The sequence below is a fragment of the Pleurodeles waltl genome, chromosome 1_2 (assembly GCF_031143425.1).
Source record: "Pleurodeles waltl isolate 20211129_DDA chromosome 1_2, aPleWal1.hap1.20221129, whole genome shotgun sequence".
Taxonomy (NCBI): Eukaryota; Metazoa; Chordata; class Amphibia; order Caudata; family Salamandridae; genus Pleurodeles; species Pleurodeles waltl.
In genome coordinates, this window is record NC_090437.1 from 93,872,542 (window position 1) to 93,888,717 (window position 16,176).

The window sequence follows — 16,176 nt, forward strand, 5'->3', positions numbered from 1 at the left end:
TTGACCCTAAATTTGAAATACATTTTCAAGCTTGAATTTGCTACTCTGAGATTTAGTGGAGAGGTGTGGCACAATGGCTAGAGTGGCAAACCCTGATGCAGAGATCTGGCCCGGGACCAGGTTTCAATTCCTGCCTCGGGGGGTCTTGGGCTCAATTCACTTGGACCAGATAATTCTCACCTCAGTGCCTAAGTTAATTAATGGGTCCCACTCTGTAACTGCAATAGCTTGCTTAATCTCCACAACAGCCCTGACAGCGCTTGGATGCCTGGTTTCACCCTGAGGGTCGCCCAGGAGTGGGTGCCTCACAGGGAAAAGCCAGGAGGGGTTCCACAGCGGTATGCGTACAGTGCCTTGAGACCCTAATGGGTGAGTAGTATGCTATACAAGTGCAAAATTTACATTTTTCTTTTTACATTTAATGTTTGGCCAAATAGGTTATGCTGTTAATGTATCTGAAATGTTGATTTTAACTCCCTTTACCCCTTCAGACTCCTAAAAAGGTCCATCAAGAGAAGAGAAATAGGAAAGTGGAGTGGAAGCTTTCTCAGGACTTTCTAGGTCAAAAAACACAGTAAAGCATTCTTTAGAATAATAATGGCAAAGATGAGTAGCTTATCTAGCCCAGATTGCATGTTGAGATTTGTTGTCATGTTTAACCTACTATAAAACTACTATAAAACTAAAGTAATTTTAAAATGTAACAACATGAGATTGTGGCACATTGTGGGAAAATGTCTGCCTTTGGTATCTGAACAGTTGGCCACTTTGAGTTGTTTATAGTTATAGATGTTTTATTCACGTAGCTCTGGGTAACAACTTATTTTTTCATGAATTGGGGTTGAAGTAATCATATGTATCATGATCTATTATAGATTTTATGGCAGATTGTAAAATATGAATTGTTTGTATTGCCTTTTTGGAATTCCATCATACTATTAAATAAAACTTCAAACTTCAAAACTACTATAAAACTAGGACAACAAGTGCAATTAGAATAGAGCTTTAAAAGTGTTCATGAAGGTCATGTTTGCATTATTTGTGATTTGGAACATTGGACTGCATTTGTTCTACTACTGGTAGACATTGGACTCGTTTTGAGATTATAGTTGAACAGATTTTGATTCGGTAGGGGTTTCAGAATCTGGCAACACTACTGGTGGAATCAAATGACAGACTGCTGATGTTGTTGAATGTACATGTTTTATTCAGAATTTCAGACATTTCTCATGAATGAGGAAGATATCTGTGACTCTGTACAAAAAATGCCCTGATTTTAGAATCCGAAGCCCCTTCCATAATGTCCATGAAAAACATATGAGAGAAAACTGTTTTCTCTCAAATATGGCCCATCACTCCCAACAGAGAATCAGCATATTTTCAAAGGTTAAAACCACCTTGTAACTCACTACAATTCCTAAAAATGATATGATACAACCAACAAATGATTTATATTGTGAGTAAAATCCACTGGCACCCCTTTTATTTACTATCTCAAAGCCAGGCATTTGGTGCTAAACATTTTAATGGGACAAAAATGATTGTGTCTTATCACCAAAACAATCCATCAGGCATGCAACCTTCCACCTAAATAATCCCACAGAAAACTCAGTCTGACAAACAATCTTGTGAATTTCACCTGAAATTTTAAGTGTTTGATTTACAGTAGGAATATTCTCCAAGACAGTCACAGGTAATTATTGACTGGGGTGAATAGGACGCAAGGCCTTGCATTAGCCATTTTCCTCCACTCTGGTCAATAACTACCTGTTCCCTTTGAATAGTATTGCTTAACTATCCTGCCAAGACTTGTCTGAAATCCTTGTATAGAACTGGAGCATTGGAATGCTGGGAGCTCCATTCAAGATAATAGTGTCAAAGGGTCAATAGCAATATTGGCTGATAAATCCCTTCTCCACCAACATTCCAAGGCGGTCTTTCTGTTTCTCTTTTTATAAGTTAGAACACTGTACCCTTAGTAGGTAGTAGTATAGACTTTCTACCTTGGGATATACTAGTATTTAAAGGTCTTCGTTCTCATTATTGACCCTAGCATGGGGCTCGGACCTATAGCTTAGTTAGAGGTCTGTTAACAACTAACATAGACCTCAGCACTGCTATATCAGAAGATTGGAATATTGGGAGGTCTGTTGAAGACATCAGAGTGGCTCAATGTCAGTAATTAATAGTCTGTATCATCCACAACTGCGGGCAAAGAGGAAATAATAGCACACAGAAATGTTGAAAGTTCCATTGAAGACAATAGAGTATCAGTGGGCTATAAACACTAATATAAGCCCGTTGCAGTCAACTTTTGAATGTCAAAATCTACACCTCTGACTGTCCCTCTCACCTGCTTCTCCAGCAAGCGTGGCTTGCACAGGGGAACAGAGGCAGAAGCAGTGGAAGAGAAAAAACACTGAACCTTTCCTCAAGTCCCTCCTGTTGTGGATCCTAATGCCACTAGAGCCCAGGAAGGTGGGAATTTTCCTCAGCTCCAGTGTCCCTTCAAATAGGCCAACAGTTACTTCTGTGGCCCTGTACGCTAGAGTATCTGTTATACATGCACAGCAGAAAGTCTAAAGAAAAGCCTTAGAAACTTCAGAACTGTGGACGGGGGGGGGGGGAGGGTTGAAACTTCTGTATCTCCCAAGAGACTTTTGTTTTGAATTAACCTCATTATGAATAAGGGTGGGGTATAAAATATTTAGTGGCTTTATTGTTGTTTTCTCTTTAGTCAACAATACACAGTGATGTTTTATGTCATTTTCTCAGTAAAAGGTGTTCAAGGTTGCATCTGTTTAGAAAACAGATGTTATTTCCATGTATTTTTCTTTTTTATATGACTGCAGTAAGAAGACCACAAACTTCTTTCAAAATAACAGAACCAAAGAATAAAGAAGCAAGCACTTTAAAAATAAAAACCCACATTAATTCTTTTACACTTTGTATGGATTCGACCGCAGCAACACTCACCCATCATAGAGGTTGATCTGGTGCTGTTGAGCTTTTCTTACCTTACCGAGATTAATGAACATTTAGAAAAAATAACTTAACTGAGAGACACAATTTACAAACACATCTTAAAACTCAGTAGTAGGAAAATGTAGTAGAAAACACTGGCATAATTTTATTTATGTACGATTTAGTGTTGTGTGATATATATATACATATATATAATGCAAAGTAGAGAGTTGTAAAGTTGTATATAAACGTCAACACAGTGTTTGTAAAATGAAACTAGCCATTTACTTTTGCATTCTAGATTTCATTGTCTGATCGAATTTAGTACCAGAGTACATTGTGCTACAGAAATATCCCAAATTGAAGACCTTAAAGTATTGTCAGGGTAAGTATAGTTTTAATATACTTAATTCCACATGCATGTACTCAACAAGACCATGTGTCCATAGAAAATGCAGAAGTTTTGTTTAGAGTGGTCCAATTGACTTAAGTCTTCATTTTGTGAATTGAGGATTTTCATGTGATTATTAGCATTAAGTGTCAATACGAATTTTAAGTTTTCAGCTCTGAAGAAGTGACAAAGTCACAAAACATATGTTGGCTGCATTAACAATCAATGTCTAAAAGGAATTAAATTATATCCAGTGTTTTTCGGGGTGATCCATCAAGCAGGGGCTGAGAAAAAGGGGGTGTCAACAAAAGTGTATTTCCCATGTTAATTTAGACATGACTACAGCCCAAAATGCTGGACGAAATTACATCAAATTTGGCAGAAAAGTAGCTTGTGGTCCAGAAGGCACTCTTTTTGCTATTTTGTGTAAACCAATTCAGTAGTTTTTGAGAAATTAAAGGAAATCCAAATTTGTATATCTAGGGTTGAGATGAAATCACAAATACTGCAGATCTTGTGCAGAGATCTGATTGGCACTACAACCAGGAAGTGTTGGCAGCCATTTTGGGACTTGGATTCAGCTGAGTCCCAAACAAAAACATATAAAGAAAAGAGGGCAGGGTATAAATATCTTGACCCCCTAGTCTTGGTCCTGGGGTCGCCCTGGGAATCCACCAAAGCAAAAAAGAATAAAAAAAAATGTTGACACAAATTCATGGCAGGCTTCCACGCTTGTTTCCAGAGAAAGCCTCTGGGTGGGCCAGGTCCCGAAGGCATATACAAAAATAGTAAATAAAAGGAGGGGTGCACGGGTCCCCCCCCTCCTAAGGCTCTAAAGAGCCCCAGAGACCACCACATCCCAAGGCTTAATATTAATTTTGTAGGGGGCTGTGCAGACCCTCCTACATAGGCTCTAATGACCTGCGGGAACCACCACCTTCCTGGCTTTATTAAATTAATGGAGAGGGGCGCATGGACCCCACTCCTGGGGCTGTTTTAAGCCCCAGGGATCACCACCTCCCCAGGGCTAAATGAAACGTAAGTGCAGGGGGCCACACAGACCCCCACACCTCATGGACCACCGCCTCCCAGGGGAAATAAAAAAATAAAATTGAAGAGGGAGAGGACCATGTACGGCCCTGGGGAACACCCACTCCCCAGGTCCATTCCATGCAAAGGAGCCCCCCCTCCTGAGACAATAATTCATTTCAAAGGAGCTTTATTGCGGCTACAGGAGCCAAAAAAGCACAAGCAGTAATAAATACACAAAATGATAATTACAATAATAAATATAATGATAAAAGGGAGTAAGAGATAAGAAAAGATGGAATAAAAATGGAATAAAATGCGCTCGCACAGGACGATGGGACAGTCTTAGTTGGAGTCTTTATACAGAAGGGTTTTCCCTCTAACAAGCCAGCTAGCTCAGAGGAATTTGGCGACGGTGATCACTAGCGTTGGCCTAGTGTCTGATCTGAGGATTCGCAGGGCTAGCTCAGAGCTGCGGACTCCCAGTAGTCTGCATGCCGGGGCCAGCCATTTCCTGCGAGGGGCGGTGTACGCGGGGCAGGCAAAAAGGACGTGAGGGAGATTCTCGACGGGGGCTTTGCAAGCTGGGCATACGGTTGATTCATTGTGTGACCAGCTGCTGGTGAGAAGTCTTAATGGGAGTGTTCCAATGCGGAGTTGGAAGTACAGTTTCCTTTCCCTTGGGGCCGTGATTAGGTCCCAAAAAGCTTCATACTTGCATGACTCTTTTAGGTTGGCAAAGTCACAAGATAGTGTAGTGTGGAGTGCAGCCCTTGTGTCTTCGTAATTTGCCATTTGCCAATATAGTTTCTTTAGTTCGCTTTTCAAGGGGACGACGGACGTAGTTGGTGAGTTCCAGAGATCATCGAGCCCAAGTGAGTACAGTGAACCCTTGATGCGTCGTAGCCAGGGGATTCTGTGAAGATGGTCGGCTTTTAGAATGACCTGTAGAGCTTCAGTGAAGATGTCGAGCTCAGGGGTGGTCCAGAGACGCCGCCAGTACAGCAGAGGTCGCAGGCGGGCTTTGTGTCCAATGCGTTTGATACCGAGATCCTTAAAAAGGGGGAACAGTGGGGTGCTTTGCAGAAGGGACACAAGGTTTCTCTGGAAGTTATTTTCAGCGGTGGTTAAGTCTTGGGTTTTGGTATAGCCCCAGAGTTCAGCCCCGTAAAGCGCTGAGGAGACGGCCTGGGCTTCGTATAAGTGTAATGCTGGGCAAATTGGTTTTGTGTGTGAGAGGTGAAAGTTTTTTAGTAGTACCCCTGTTGTTTGTTTTAGTTTTAGAGCTTGTTTTCCTATGTGTGGTTTTCAAGACATGTTGTCAGTGAATGTTATGCCCAGGTAGCTGAAAATGCCCACCTTCTCAAGTGTGGAGCCCTCTAAAGTAAACTTCCCTTTAAAAGATCTATGGGGATTGAGGGTCATTAGTTTTGTTTTCGAGGCGTTCATTTTGAGTCCTGTGATGAGCAGAATTTCTCGAAGCACGTAAGGGGTTTCCTTAGAGTGCTAGGGGTCTTGGATATCAGAAGAGTGTCATCGGCAAAGAGTAGGACTGGGATTTTTTGTGTGCCAAGTGAAGGTGCGTCAGCCTGCAATCTGAGGAGGGAGGGGACAATTTCATTGATATACAGGGAAAAGAGGGTCGGGGCAAGGACGCACCCTTGCCGCACACCCCTGGAAACGTGGATTCTATCAGTTAGTTGGCCCTCGATGCCCCACCTGACTCGTGCGTAGTTGTCCTCGTGGAGTCGTATCAGTATGGCAAGAATGTGCTCCGGGATTCCCATCCGAGAGAGTGTCCCATAGTTTGTTGCGAGGTACTAGGACAAAAGCAGATTTGAGGTCCATGAAAGCTACATAAAGGCTGCCTTTGCCAATGAGCACTGTTTTCCAATATAATAATAGGAATCTGAGGGCTTGATCAGTGGTGGAAATTTTCTTCCGGAAACCGGCTTGGAGGGGGCTAAGGATATCATGTTCAGTCATCCATTCTTCGATCTTTCCTAGGAGGCAGTGGAGAAGACTTTTTGGACACAGTCAATTAAGCTAATAGGTCTATAGTTGCAAGGAAGTGATCTGTCGCCCCTTTTTAAAGATTGGAATAACAATAGCCGCTTTCCAGGACTCGGGGATTTGCGCACCAGATGCTATTGCGTTTGCTATAATGGTGAGGTATCTTGACCAGGATGCTAGGGCTGTTGAGAACAGGTCTGCTGGGACGCAGTCTGATCCAGGGGCCCTGCCGCGTTTTAAGGTGCTTAGGGAAAAGGTTATTTTTGTATTTATTTTTTTCGTCCTCATTTCGTCACACACGCTTTGGTTAAAAGGGAAAAGCACAGGTCACAGCGAACAGTAAGTATGTCTCCAGGTATGCGATCCATACCTCTATTGAGCCGTCCCACCTGTTCTACTTATTGCTCTTTTCCCAATCACATGCCATTGACCAAGTATTATTGTTTTCTTCGAGACCTGGTCATAACCAAAGTAGCACCCAAAAGGGTAAGGGGAGTTCTAATCATTGGACTTAAGTTTCAAGAGGAGGAGACCAAACAAAGAAACAATAAAACACAGATTTGATAAACTATTGATAAACATTTTCCCAGTTCACCCAAAAATTGTCTCTTCTAGAAAGGGGACCTCGTTGTTCCATTTTACACATTCGATTTACAGATGTTTGCCAATCCTGAACACAGGGGGGAAGAGGTTCAACCCATTTACGACATATTTCTCGTCTAGCTAAAAGCATTAATATAAACAACAAATGCTCCTGATGTACTGACAATCTCTGGTAATTTATACCCTGTTCACAAACCCCAAACACCACCATAGAAAGATTTAATTTTAAGTATACATTAAAGATTATCTTTAGTGTGTTTCCTATATCCTCCCAATATTCCAACAACCTTGAACATTGCCAAAACATGTGAATGTCATTTGCCTTGTCTTCCCCACACCTCGGACAGTTTTTCTGAATTTTCCCGATAGCTGTTAATCTAGCCGGTGTCCAATAAACCCTGTGGAGTGTGAACAAATGGTTTTTCTTCAACTCTGCCGGATTAATAGTAAACCACAATTCTGAACAGGACCTTTGCCACAATGCTGTAACATCTAGGGTTGGAAAAATCCCCCTCCACTTCAACAGAGGAAGGGATGCACCATCCTCTGCTGTTTCCAACAAAGCATGATACCACAGAGCAACTTCTTTATTAATGACTTTCTGGTTTAATTTCCCTTCCCATAAACTCCTCCCTATTTCTCCTGTTCGTTGAGATTTCACCCAACTAGATATCTGAAAATACTTGAATTTAGAAACTGTCCCTCCAGTACCCTCCTGGAATGCAGACCAGCTTAACAATTCCGATCCTTCTATTATCTGACCCCATCTTACCATCCCACTCATTCTTAAGGGAATTGATAATTTGTCGATAAGGCATTCAGGGGTACCAGGTGAGTCCCAGATGGGAGCAGAACTACAAAAATAAGGTATCTCTAGCGCCTTCCGAAAATACATCCAAACGTTACATGCATGTCTGGGGAGCTTCAACAGTACCTTCTTAAAGTACTTTGGGTGTCCAAATTTATGTAAGAAATGGTCTGCTCCTGCCTCAAGATGTGCCGTTAAAGCTTTCCAGACCGGATCATATTCTGACTTCTTATTCAATAAAATTCTGATATTTTTTAGTTGAAAAGCCAAATAATACCTAAAAAAATCCGGAGACGCAATATCCCCCCACTCTTTCTTTCTACTCATCTTTTTCCACGAGATCCTTACTCCCTTAGAGGCCCATACAAACGAGGATAAATCCCCCTGTAGTTTTTTAAACCAACTCCTCTTAAACTCTAGTGGAATAGTATTAAATAAAAAGGTGAATTTTGGGAGAATGCACATCTTCAAAATATTAGATCTTCCGATTATGGAAAGAGGAAGAGCAGCCCACGCCTTTAGCAGTTTTTTGGTTTCCCTATACGTTATGTCAAAATTTAATTTAGCTACCTCATTAAGATCAGTTGTTAATCGGATACCCAAGTATTTAATCTCTTGTTTAACTAAGGGAGAAGCATAAGTCAAATTCCAACACATTATTTCCGTCTTTTCTGTGTTTATACTGTAACCGGAAAATCTACCAAATTGTTCCATCAGAGTGTTGACCATAGGTAGAGTAGACCTAACATCACTCGTGTATAGCATAAGATAATCCGCATATAACGCTACTTTTTTTTCCCAGCCCCCAATTTGAAATGGGGTAATATCCTTACAAGACCGAAGTAAAAATGCCAAAGGTTCAATGTATAAATTGAAAAGCAAGGGAGATAAGGGACACCCCTGTCGCGTACCCCGCCAGATCCTGAATTCCTGCGATAGTTGGCCATTAACCAGGACTCTCGCTGAGGGGCATCTATACAGTTCCCTAACCGCCCTAACAAAAGAAATTCCCAAGCCCCCTTTTTCCAACACAGCCCTGAAGAAAGACCAATTAACACGATCAAAGGCCTTTGCTGCATCAAAAGTCAAGATCGCCAATGGAGCCTTTTCTTGTTCCGCCAGGTCTACTGCAGCAAATAACTCGTGAGTTACCTCATGGAGTTGCCTCCCCTTCATAAAACCCTTTTGATCCAAGTGAATCAGATTGCCTATGGCTCTCCCCAGTCTCCTAGCTAAAATCCCTGTATAGAGTTTGTAATCCGCATTCAACAAGGAGATGGGTCTATAGGATGAACAAGACATTGAGTCCTTACCTGGCTTTAACAATAAACAAATTATCGCCTCTTTCCAGGATTTAGGTATCTGTGCCCCTTCTACCAGCATAGAGTTGAATAGTTCTAATAGAAATGGAATAAGTTCATCCCCCAAAACCTTATATAATTCATTAGGTAGGTTATCTGGACCAACTGTCTTTCCTTTTTTCAAAGCCTTTATGCCTTCAAAAAGCTCAGCCTCATTTATCTTACAATTCAATGAGAGCATTTCAGATTCCTCTAAAACTGGGAGATGCGCTTTTTCTAAGAATTCTCTGACCGACTCCTCTGAATTAACCAAGCTTTCTGAATATATTTCTTGAAAAAAGATACAAATGCCCCCTCAATCGATTCTTGCTCCACACAGATCTGGTTCGTAAGATCAGATTTAACCAATAAAATATGCCTTTTAGAAAGGTCCGACTTAACCTTCCAAGCTAATAGTTTACTACAACCTTCTCCATATTCATAGTGTGCATATCGACTACTTTCCCACTTTAACCTACTGCGATTCTCCAAAAAAGCATCTAAGTTAATCCGAACCTTTTCCTCTTGGCGTGTCAACTCCTCTAATAGATCGTTCTTCCCTTCTAATCGTGCATTATGCATTGAAACTTGAAGAGTTTTTAGTGATGATTCCATATCTCCCAGCTTTTCCCTTCCTTCACGATGCTTATATATTGCCAGGCTCACAAGCCTCCCTCAAATATAGGCCTTAAACGCATCCCAAACACACCATAGACTTGCTGTTCCTTGGTTCAAGCGGAAAAAATCTCTTGTATCTTTTTTTAACACTTCTACTATTGAGTCGTCTAGGAGTAAAGCGTGATTAATTGTACTCCTAATACCTTTATTTACGACCCTGATGTCCAAGTGTAGTTTTACAGCTGAATGATCTGAAAGGTGTGCTGGGTTGTGGGCTACCTTTCTCCCCTCTGGGCATAAACTTTTATGTATTAAAAAAAAATCTATTCTAGATCTATGCCCATATTTTTTATTGTAAAATGTGTATCTATCTCCTTCGCCCCCTCTCCAGTGCCATATATCTACCAATCCTAAATCCTGCATGGCTTGTTTCACCTGTGCCCTCATTTTAGGTGAGTTAACCATACCCCAGGGGGTTGACTTATCATGAGCAGGATCTAACAGTATATTAAAATCCCCACCTAATACCACTGGGTACCTAGCTAGAAGTAAAATATTGAATAATTCTTGAAATGGCGTCGGATCATCTAGATTTGGCCCGTAATAACCCGCCACGGTGACCCAATAACCGCATACGCACAGTTCTACCACTATCCATCTCCCCCTAGAGTCAACTTGCACCACTCCTACCCAGTGCTTAGGGAATAGGTTATGTCACTTTGGGAGAACAACAGGGGTGCTGCGGTGGTGGGTGCTAATGAGGGATTTAGGTGGGGACCCATGCAAACAGGAATGGGGCTATGATGGTCAGGGGAGTACAGGCTACTAAAGTGAACTACCCAGTCTTTCGGGGCAATATTGGTTGCGATGTCCAAACCACTGGTTTCTGGGCCTCGCGCTGCCAGGGACCAGAACAGACTATGGTTCCTCTCGCGCACAGCGTCACTGAGTGCTGTCCACCATTTATTATCTTGGTCACGCTTGGCTTTGCGTATTGCAGATTTATAGGACTTCCTAGCTACGCGGATGGCGGTGGGGTCCTTGGATGGAATGGCTTGAACTAAGCGCTTGTTTAGGGACTGACACGTTTTGTTGAACCAGCGGTGCCTACCTATGGGTCGTTTGTTCTCATGGGCTGGGGGTACTGAAAAGTGGCCTGCGATATCCCTGAAACAGGAGGTGTGGATTAAGCTTATTTCCTGGTAGGGAATTGCAGGACCTGCCTCTAGGTCCATTAGTGTGGATTTTAGGGTGTTATTAGCAGCGTTGATGAGTGCGGGTCGAGCCACGACCTTGTCCCATTTTAAGTGTTGTTTATTGTTGGCCAGGCTAATACACTCGGGTGCTACTGCTGGGGAGTTAAACGTGGATGGGAGATTACCTAGAGCTAATGTGTGGGCAGAGAGAGGGTTCTGATCGCTTTCAGTCCTTTCAACGATCGTCATGTCGATGACTAGAGGCCATAGTCTTATGTCGAATAGACAGTAGTCGATTCTGCTGGTGTGATTGGTTTTGTTGAACGTATGACTGCCATTGGTGTCTGAGTTGGTTCTGCCATTTAACGCCCTGAGCCCGAACTCCATGGTCAGTGATTTGACCTGGACAGCAACCTGCGTCCATCTCTTGATGGGTGGGATTGACAGGGCGGGGATAGACTAGGCTTGATCCTCCTCGTTAGTGGACCTGAGATCGTCCCAGTCAAGGGGTTCGAATGTGACGTTGAAGTCCCCTGCCACAATGGTTTTATGATGGCGGGGATAGTTTTGTAAGAGGGCTACAAGGGCGCAGAGGGTTTTGGAGACTTGACCCCCCCTGACCCCTCGAGTGTAGATGTTAAAGATGTTCACCACAGAGTCAGGCCCAAAGGATAGACAAAGGCCTAACAGGTCGGGAGAGTCGGTAGGTAGCTGTGATATATGGCAGCTAAGTCATGTTTTGATCCAGATGGTCAGACCCCCTGAGGGCCTGCCTCTCGTATTGGCCACAGCGGGGTTTTGGAAGTTTGAATAGGCTGTTCGGAAAAGTGGGTCGAGTGACCATGTATCTTGGAGAATACATATGTCATGTTCATCAATAAAGGAGGAGAAGGATGGAAGGGGGAGAATAGATTTCAAACCTGCCACGTTCCACGAGACAAGTCGTACCCCAATCAGTGGCTGAACTATCCTGTCTAAAAGCCTGGGGTTTGTATGGTTGGCTGTCGGAGGTTAATCTGGCAGGTGTGGTTGAGTGGGAAGAAGTGGGTCAATACCAATGTTTACCCGTGGGGCCTGAGGTGATTGGTGATATTCCTCTATTGGAACTGACCTGGTCCTGATCCGGGAGGTGCTTGCAGGCCTAGCCAGCAGCACTTGGTTTGGTGGGCAATGCGCCTGCAAGATGAAAGGTGCATCGTTGTCATGTTTGCTCAGTGGACTGGCAGTGGTCTTAGTATCATGGGTAGGGGAGAGAATACATGGACAGACAGTGGTGGGGTTTAAGGCAGACCTGGGGGTGATAGATGTTAGAAGGTGCAAGGTTTGCCAGCATAGATTTTAGGTGAGGCTGTAAGTCAATCATTTTTACCAGGAGTGGATACATTTTCTGCTGGGTGGTAACTCGGGCACTCCTCGTAGTGCGTAGGTGGCCTGGGGTATTTAAACTGGATGCGTGAGTGTGCTGGTGGGCTTGTTCTTGCATCTAGGGCCACCAAATTGTTCACCATGGTGTAGTCCTTGAGTGTCAGTTTTAGGATGTCAAAATGTGTTCCCGGGTCTGGCCGTCGTACTACATTAATTAAGTCCTCGCGTATTATGGAGCGGCAGCCTCCAACATGGCGAATCCAATGGATTGCCTTGTTTTTGATAGAGTCTGCCCCTTCCTTGTGTGTCGATGTGGTTAACTTGGGAACATTAACCATTAGAACTATATTACCTGAATGGGACCGATCAGTGGCAGGCTGTGCAAAGTATTTTGAGGCAGTGTTGCTCATGGGTTTGGGGGTTTTGTGATGGACGTCTAGTGAATTTCCTATGCCTGAATTGTGGAAGAAGGGTGTCTGGTATGAGTTTGTGGTCTTATCTCCGATAGGGAGGGGCCGACATGGCTGGAAGCTGAGAAGTTGGGCAGGTTTGTTGTGATGCCTGATAGGGTTGGGTTTTGGGCAAGGTTCGTGGTGGCCGTGTTATTTGCGTGAGTTAGCTGTTTTACTATTGCAATTAAGGAGTTAACCATAAGCTTGAGTTCTATAACTTCCTTTTTTAGATCTTGTATGCATTCAATATGCTGTGGGGTTACGTGAGGAAAATGCATGTTTGTGGCTGCTGGCCCATCTGCCAGGGTGCCTGGATTGATATCATCTTGTGATTCAGGGGTGTTGATTAAGGGATTAAAGTGGTTACTGAGCTGGATGAAATCGTTGGTGCCCAGTGGTAGGTCTTCTACTAGAGAAGGGGCGGTATGGGTGATAACATTCCTGCTCTCGCCCTGCCCTGTAGTGTCAGTGACTTGTTGTCCACGTTTCACGAAAATCTCAGCGATTTTCATAGGACCATCCTTCCTGTTGATTGGTGAGGGCTCCCCCCCAGTTTCAATAGAATTATTTCCCTGGGGGCTAGTTAATATTCCATTACATTTACCCAGGAGAGAGTCGATTCTGTCCATGACGCTGGTGCTAGCAGCATGCTTATGTCTTTTTCACTTGGCTTTTAGCACAACCCCGGCCCCAGCCTCTATTGCTTTCCTTTTGCCCATCTGGAGTGGATGTTAGTGCAAGGTTGAACTATAGGGTGTCAGATTTAGTAGAGCAGCTTACTGGGGGCACAGTGTTGGCAATAGCAAATGGGGCTAAGTCCAATGAGGCCTACTTGGGTGGTAAATGCCAGGGGGGTGGCCCAGCCCAGCCTCTGTCAGCCGCTGACGGGCACAGGATGGGCCCGCCCTTGGCCCGGGCTTTGCCTGGGCGCCGCCCGCGTAGCGGGAGCGCTACGCAGTGTTTAAAGGGCTCCTGCCCAATGAAAAGAGTCTAGCGTGTCCCGAGCGGCGGGAGCGCTACGCAGTGTTTAAAGGGCTCCTGCCCAATGAAAAGAGTCTAGCGCGTCCCGAGTGGCGGGAGCGCTACGCAGTGTTTAAAGGGCTCCTGCCCAATGAAAAGAGTCTAGCGCCACCCTCCAAGGCCGGTTCCTGCTGTGACCAGAGGTGCCCCTCTCCAGAGATAGCTGTTTGCTTTTGCTTGGCAGAAGCTGTGACAGCTCCCATCAAGCAAAAGCAAACACTAACTCTTCCGATGTCAAATTTCTCTCGCTTGCTTGAAGCAGAATTGTCATCATGTCTGCAGGCAAGGAAGGAGGTGAAAGTATTGCTTCCACACACAGGGGGCTGCATTTCCAGCAGTTCCCTGAGTGCGGGAGCAATGCTGGCTCCAGCAGGATGCTTGGAGTTGGCTGGGACTGAAGGGGCCTTGAGGCTCCCCCGTGGCCCCCAAGATGTTTTAAAATAAAAGTTACCTTTTTTGGAAAAATACGCAGATCAGGATTTATTCTGACACAATGCTCATTTCATACAAAGTAAACAGAACTCAGAGGTGTTACGTTTGGAGCCACATAGATCCACAGATCTCCTGAACCCCCAAATTAAGGTTTTTTTTTTAATTTGACCCCTAGGGTGGTCCCTCTGGGATCACCCTACAAGGCCTACGGGTCAGGGTGTCCCTACCATGCCCTCATTTATGTAATTTTTCTATACTTTTTAGGAATGATGGACCAAGTCCCCAAGTCTTAAGATAGTGGCTACAACTTTTCCTTCACCTTGGTGACACCCAATCACAGCGCATGGTTGAGTGAGCAAATTCATGAATCTATCATGGATCCGCTGCGGATCCTCCATGGTGTGAAATATACAATTGTGTTGAGCCTTAATTGCTCAAAAACTACTGAACAGATTTACACCAAATCATCAAAAGCTCTCACTCTGGACCAAGATCTAGTTTTCCAAATTCAGTGTAAATCCATTCAGCCTTTTTGGCTTGCATCTAGAGTTTCTATGGAAAAATAAATGTGGAAAAATATGTTTTGGGAGCCACGCTTTTTCTCAGCTCTCGCTTGACGGAAGTTTAGGAATGCAGATTCCCCAGGTGCAATTACATGCTAGGAGCATCCAATGGTGTGCCCAAGGCTAAAACACATCTAAAAGAACATATGTCTTGTTAGTTATTCTTGCAGAACAGTGTAAGCTAACTAAACTAATCATGTGTGTACTTTAGGAAAGTGAAAATGCTGTTGCTGTTTGTTAAACATCTGTCAAACGGTGAGCTGTTGTGAGTGGTGGAACAGGGAAGGCATCACATACTCTTCTACTCCATTAAGGGCTGTAGGAACAAACCAGTTGTTCCCAACACACAGAGGATTATGAATACCCACAGGAATACCCGGTCAATCACCATGGCCACGTACTTCCAGTCATCTTCCACCTGTCAAAGAGATGGAACAAATTGTTAGTAACATAAAAGGTACAATGTAACATTACATTATTTGCCTGTGAGATTTTCTCTTTGAATTTGCCCCACTTTCACTCCCGCCACCAAGACATCTCTGGTCAGAGTTATACGTGTAAAGTTACTAATGGGCAAGGCTCAATGTACTTGAGCTCTGCAGATAACGGTGATATCTCAGCTTGGCACTGAGCGCTCAGCATTTCTTCAGGCAAATGCAAGACATTGTGCCCAACCTTAAAGAGGTAGAGGATAGCTTAATTATTCTTGGCTGGAAGGGCCTAGTATACTTTAATTTTCTAATGTATATAAAGGCAGACTGATGGTCATATCTTTACAAAGCAAAGTGACAGTAGAATTGAGCTAAGTGCCCAGAAATTAGCACAGTTATATCAAGACATTGCAGCAATCCTTAATGTGATAGGGGATAGTTTTACATTTTTAGCTCATAATGCTTGACATACTTTCATCTTCTAATACTTATAAAGGCAAACTGTGGGTGTTAGAAATGGGGTCTCTGGTTGGCAGTCAGTTTGCATTGCACTCTGTCCAAGAAGGGCTCCTCACTCCAGTTAGGGTAATGGAGATACACACTTAGGATAACCCTTGCTCACCCCCTTGGTAGCTTGGCAAGCAGTTAGGCTTACCTCAAAGGCAATGTGTAAAGTATTTGTACCAACACACACAGTAATACAGTGAAAACACTATAAAATGGACGACACACCAGTTTAGAAAAATAACCAACATTTATCTAATTCAAACAAGACTAAAACAACAAAAATCCAACATTCACAAGTAAAGTTATGAATGTTTAAAATAATAGAATCTTACTCCATAGAAGGAAACATCGTTGTTACACAAAGTACCTAGTTTGCGTCACAAATAAAGCCGCATGGGTGAGCATGCGTTGGGAAAGTCAGCAATGCGTCGATCCCTTACTCGC

At 43.5% G+C, this 16,176-nt stretch overlaps 1 protein-coding gene across 1 annotated transcript in view; it reads right to left on the minus strand.

Annotated features, from left to right (window-relative positions):
• Positions 1-1,193: 1,193 nt before the first annotated feature.
• CHRNA6 (cholinergic receptor nicotinic alpha 6 subunit) overlaps positions 1,194-16,176 on the minus strand; it is a 297,310-nt gene continuing 282,327 nt past the window's right edge. Inside the window, exon 6 of the mRNA XM_069236624.1 lies at positions 1,194-15,212. Coding sequence (XP_069092725.1) covers positions 15,096-15,212 — 117 coding nt within the window. The 3' untranslated portion in view covers positions 1,194-15,095. The remainder of the gene's footprint in view (positions 15,213-16,176) is intronic.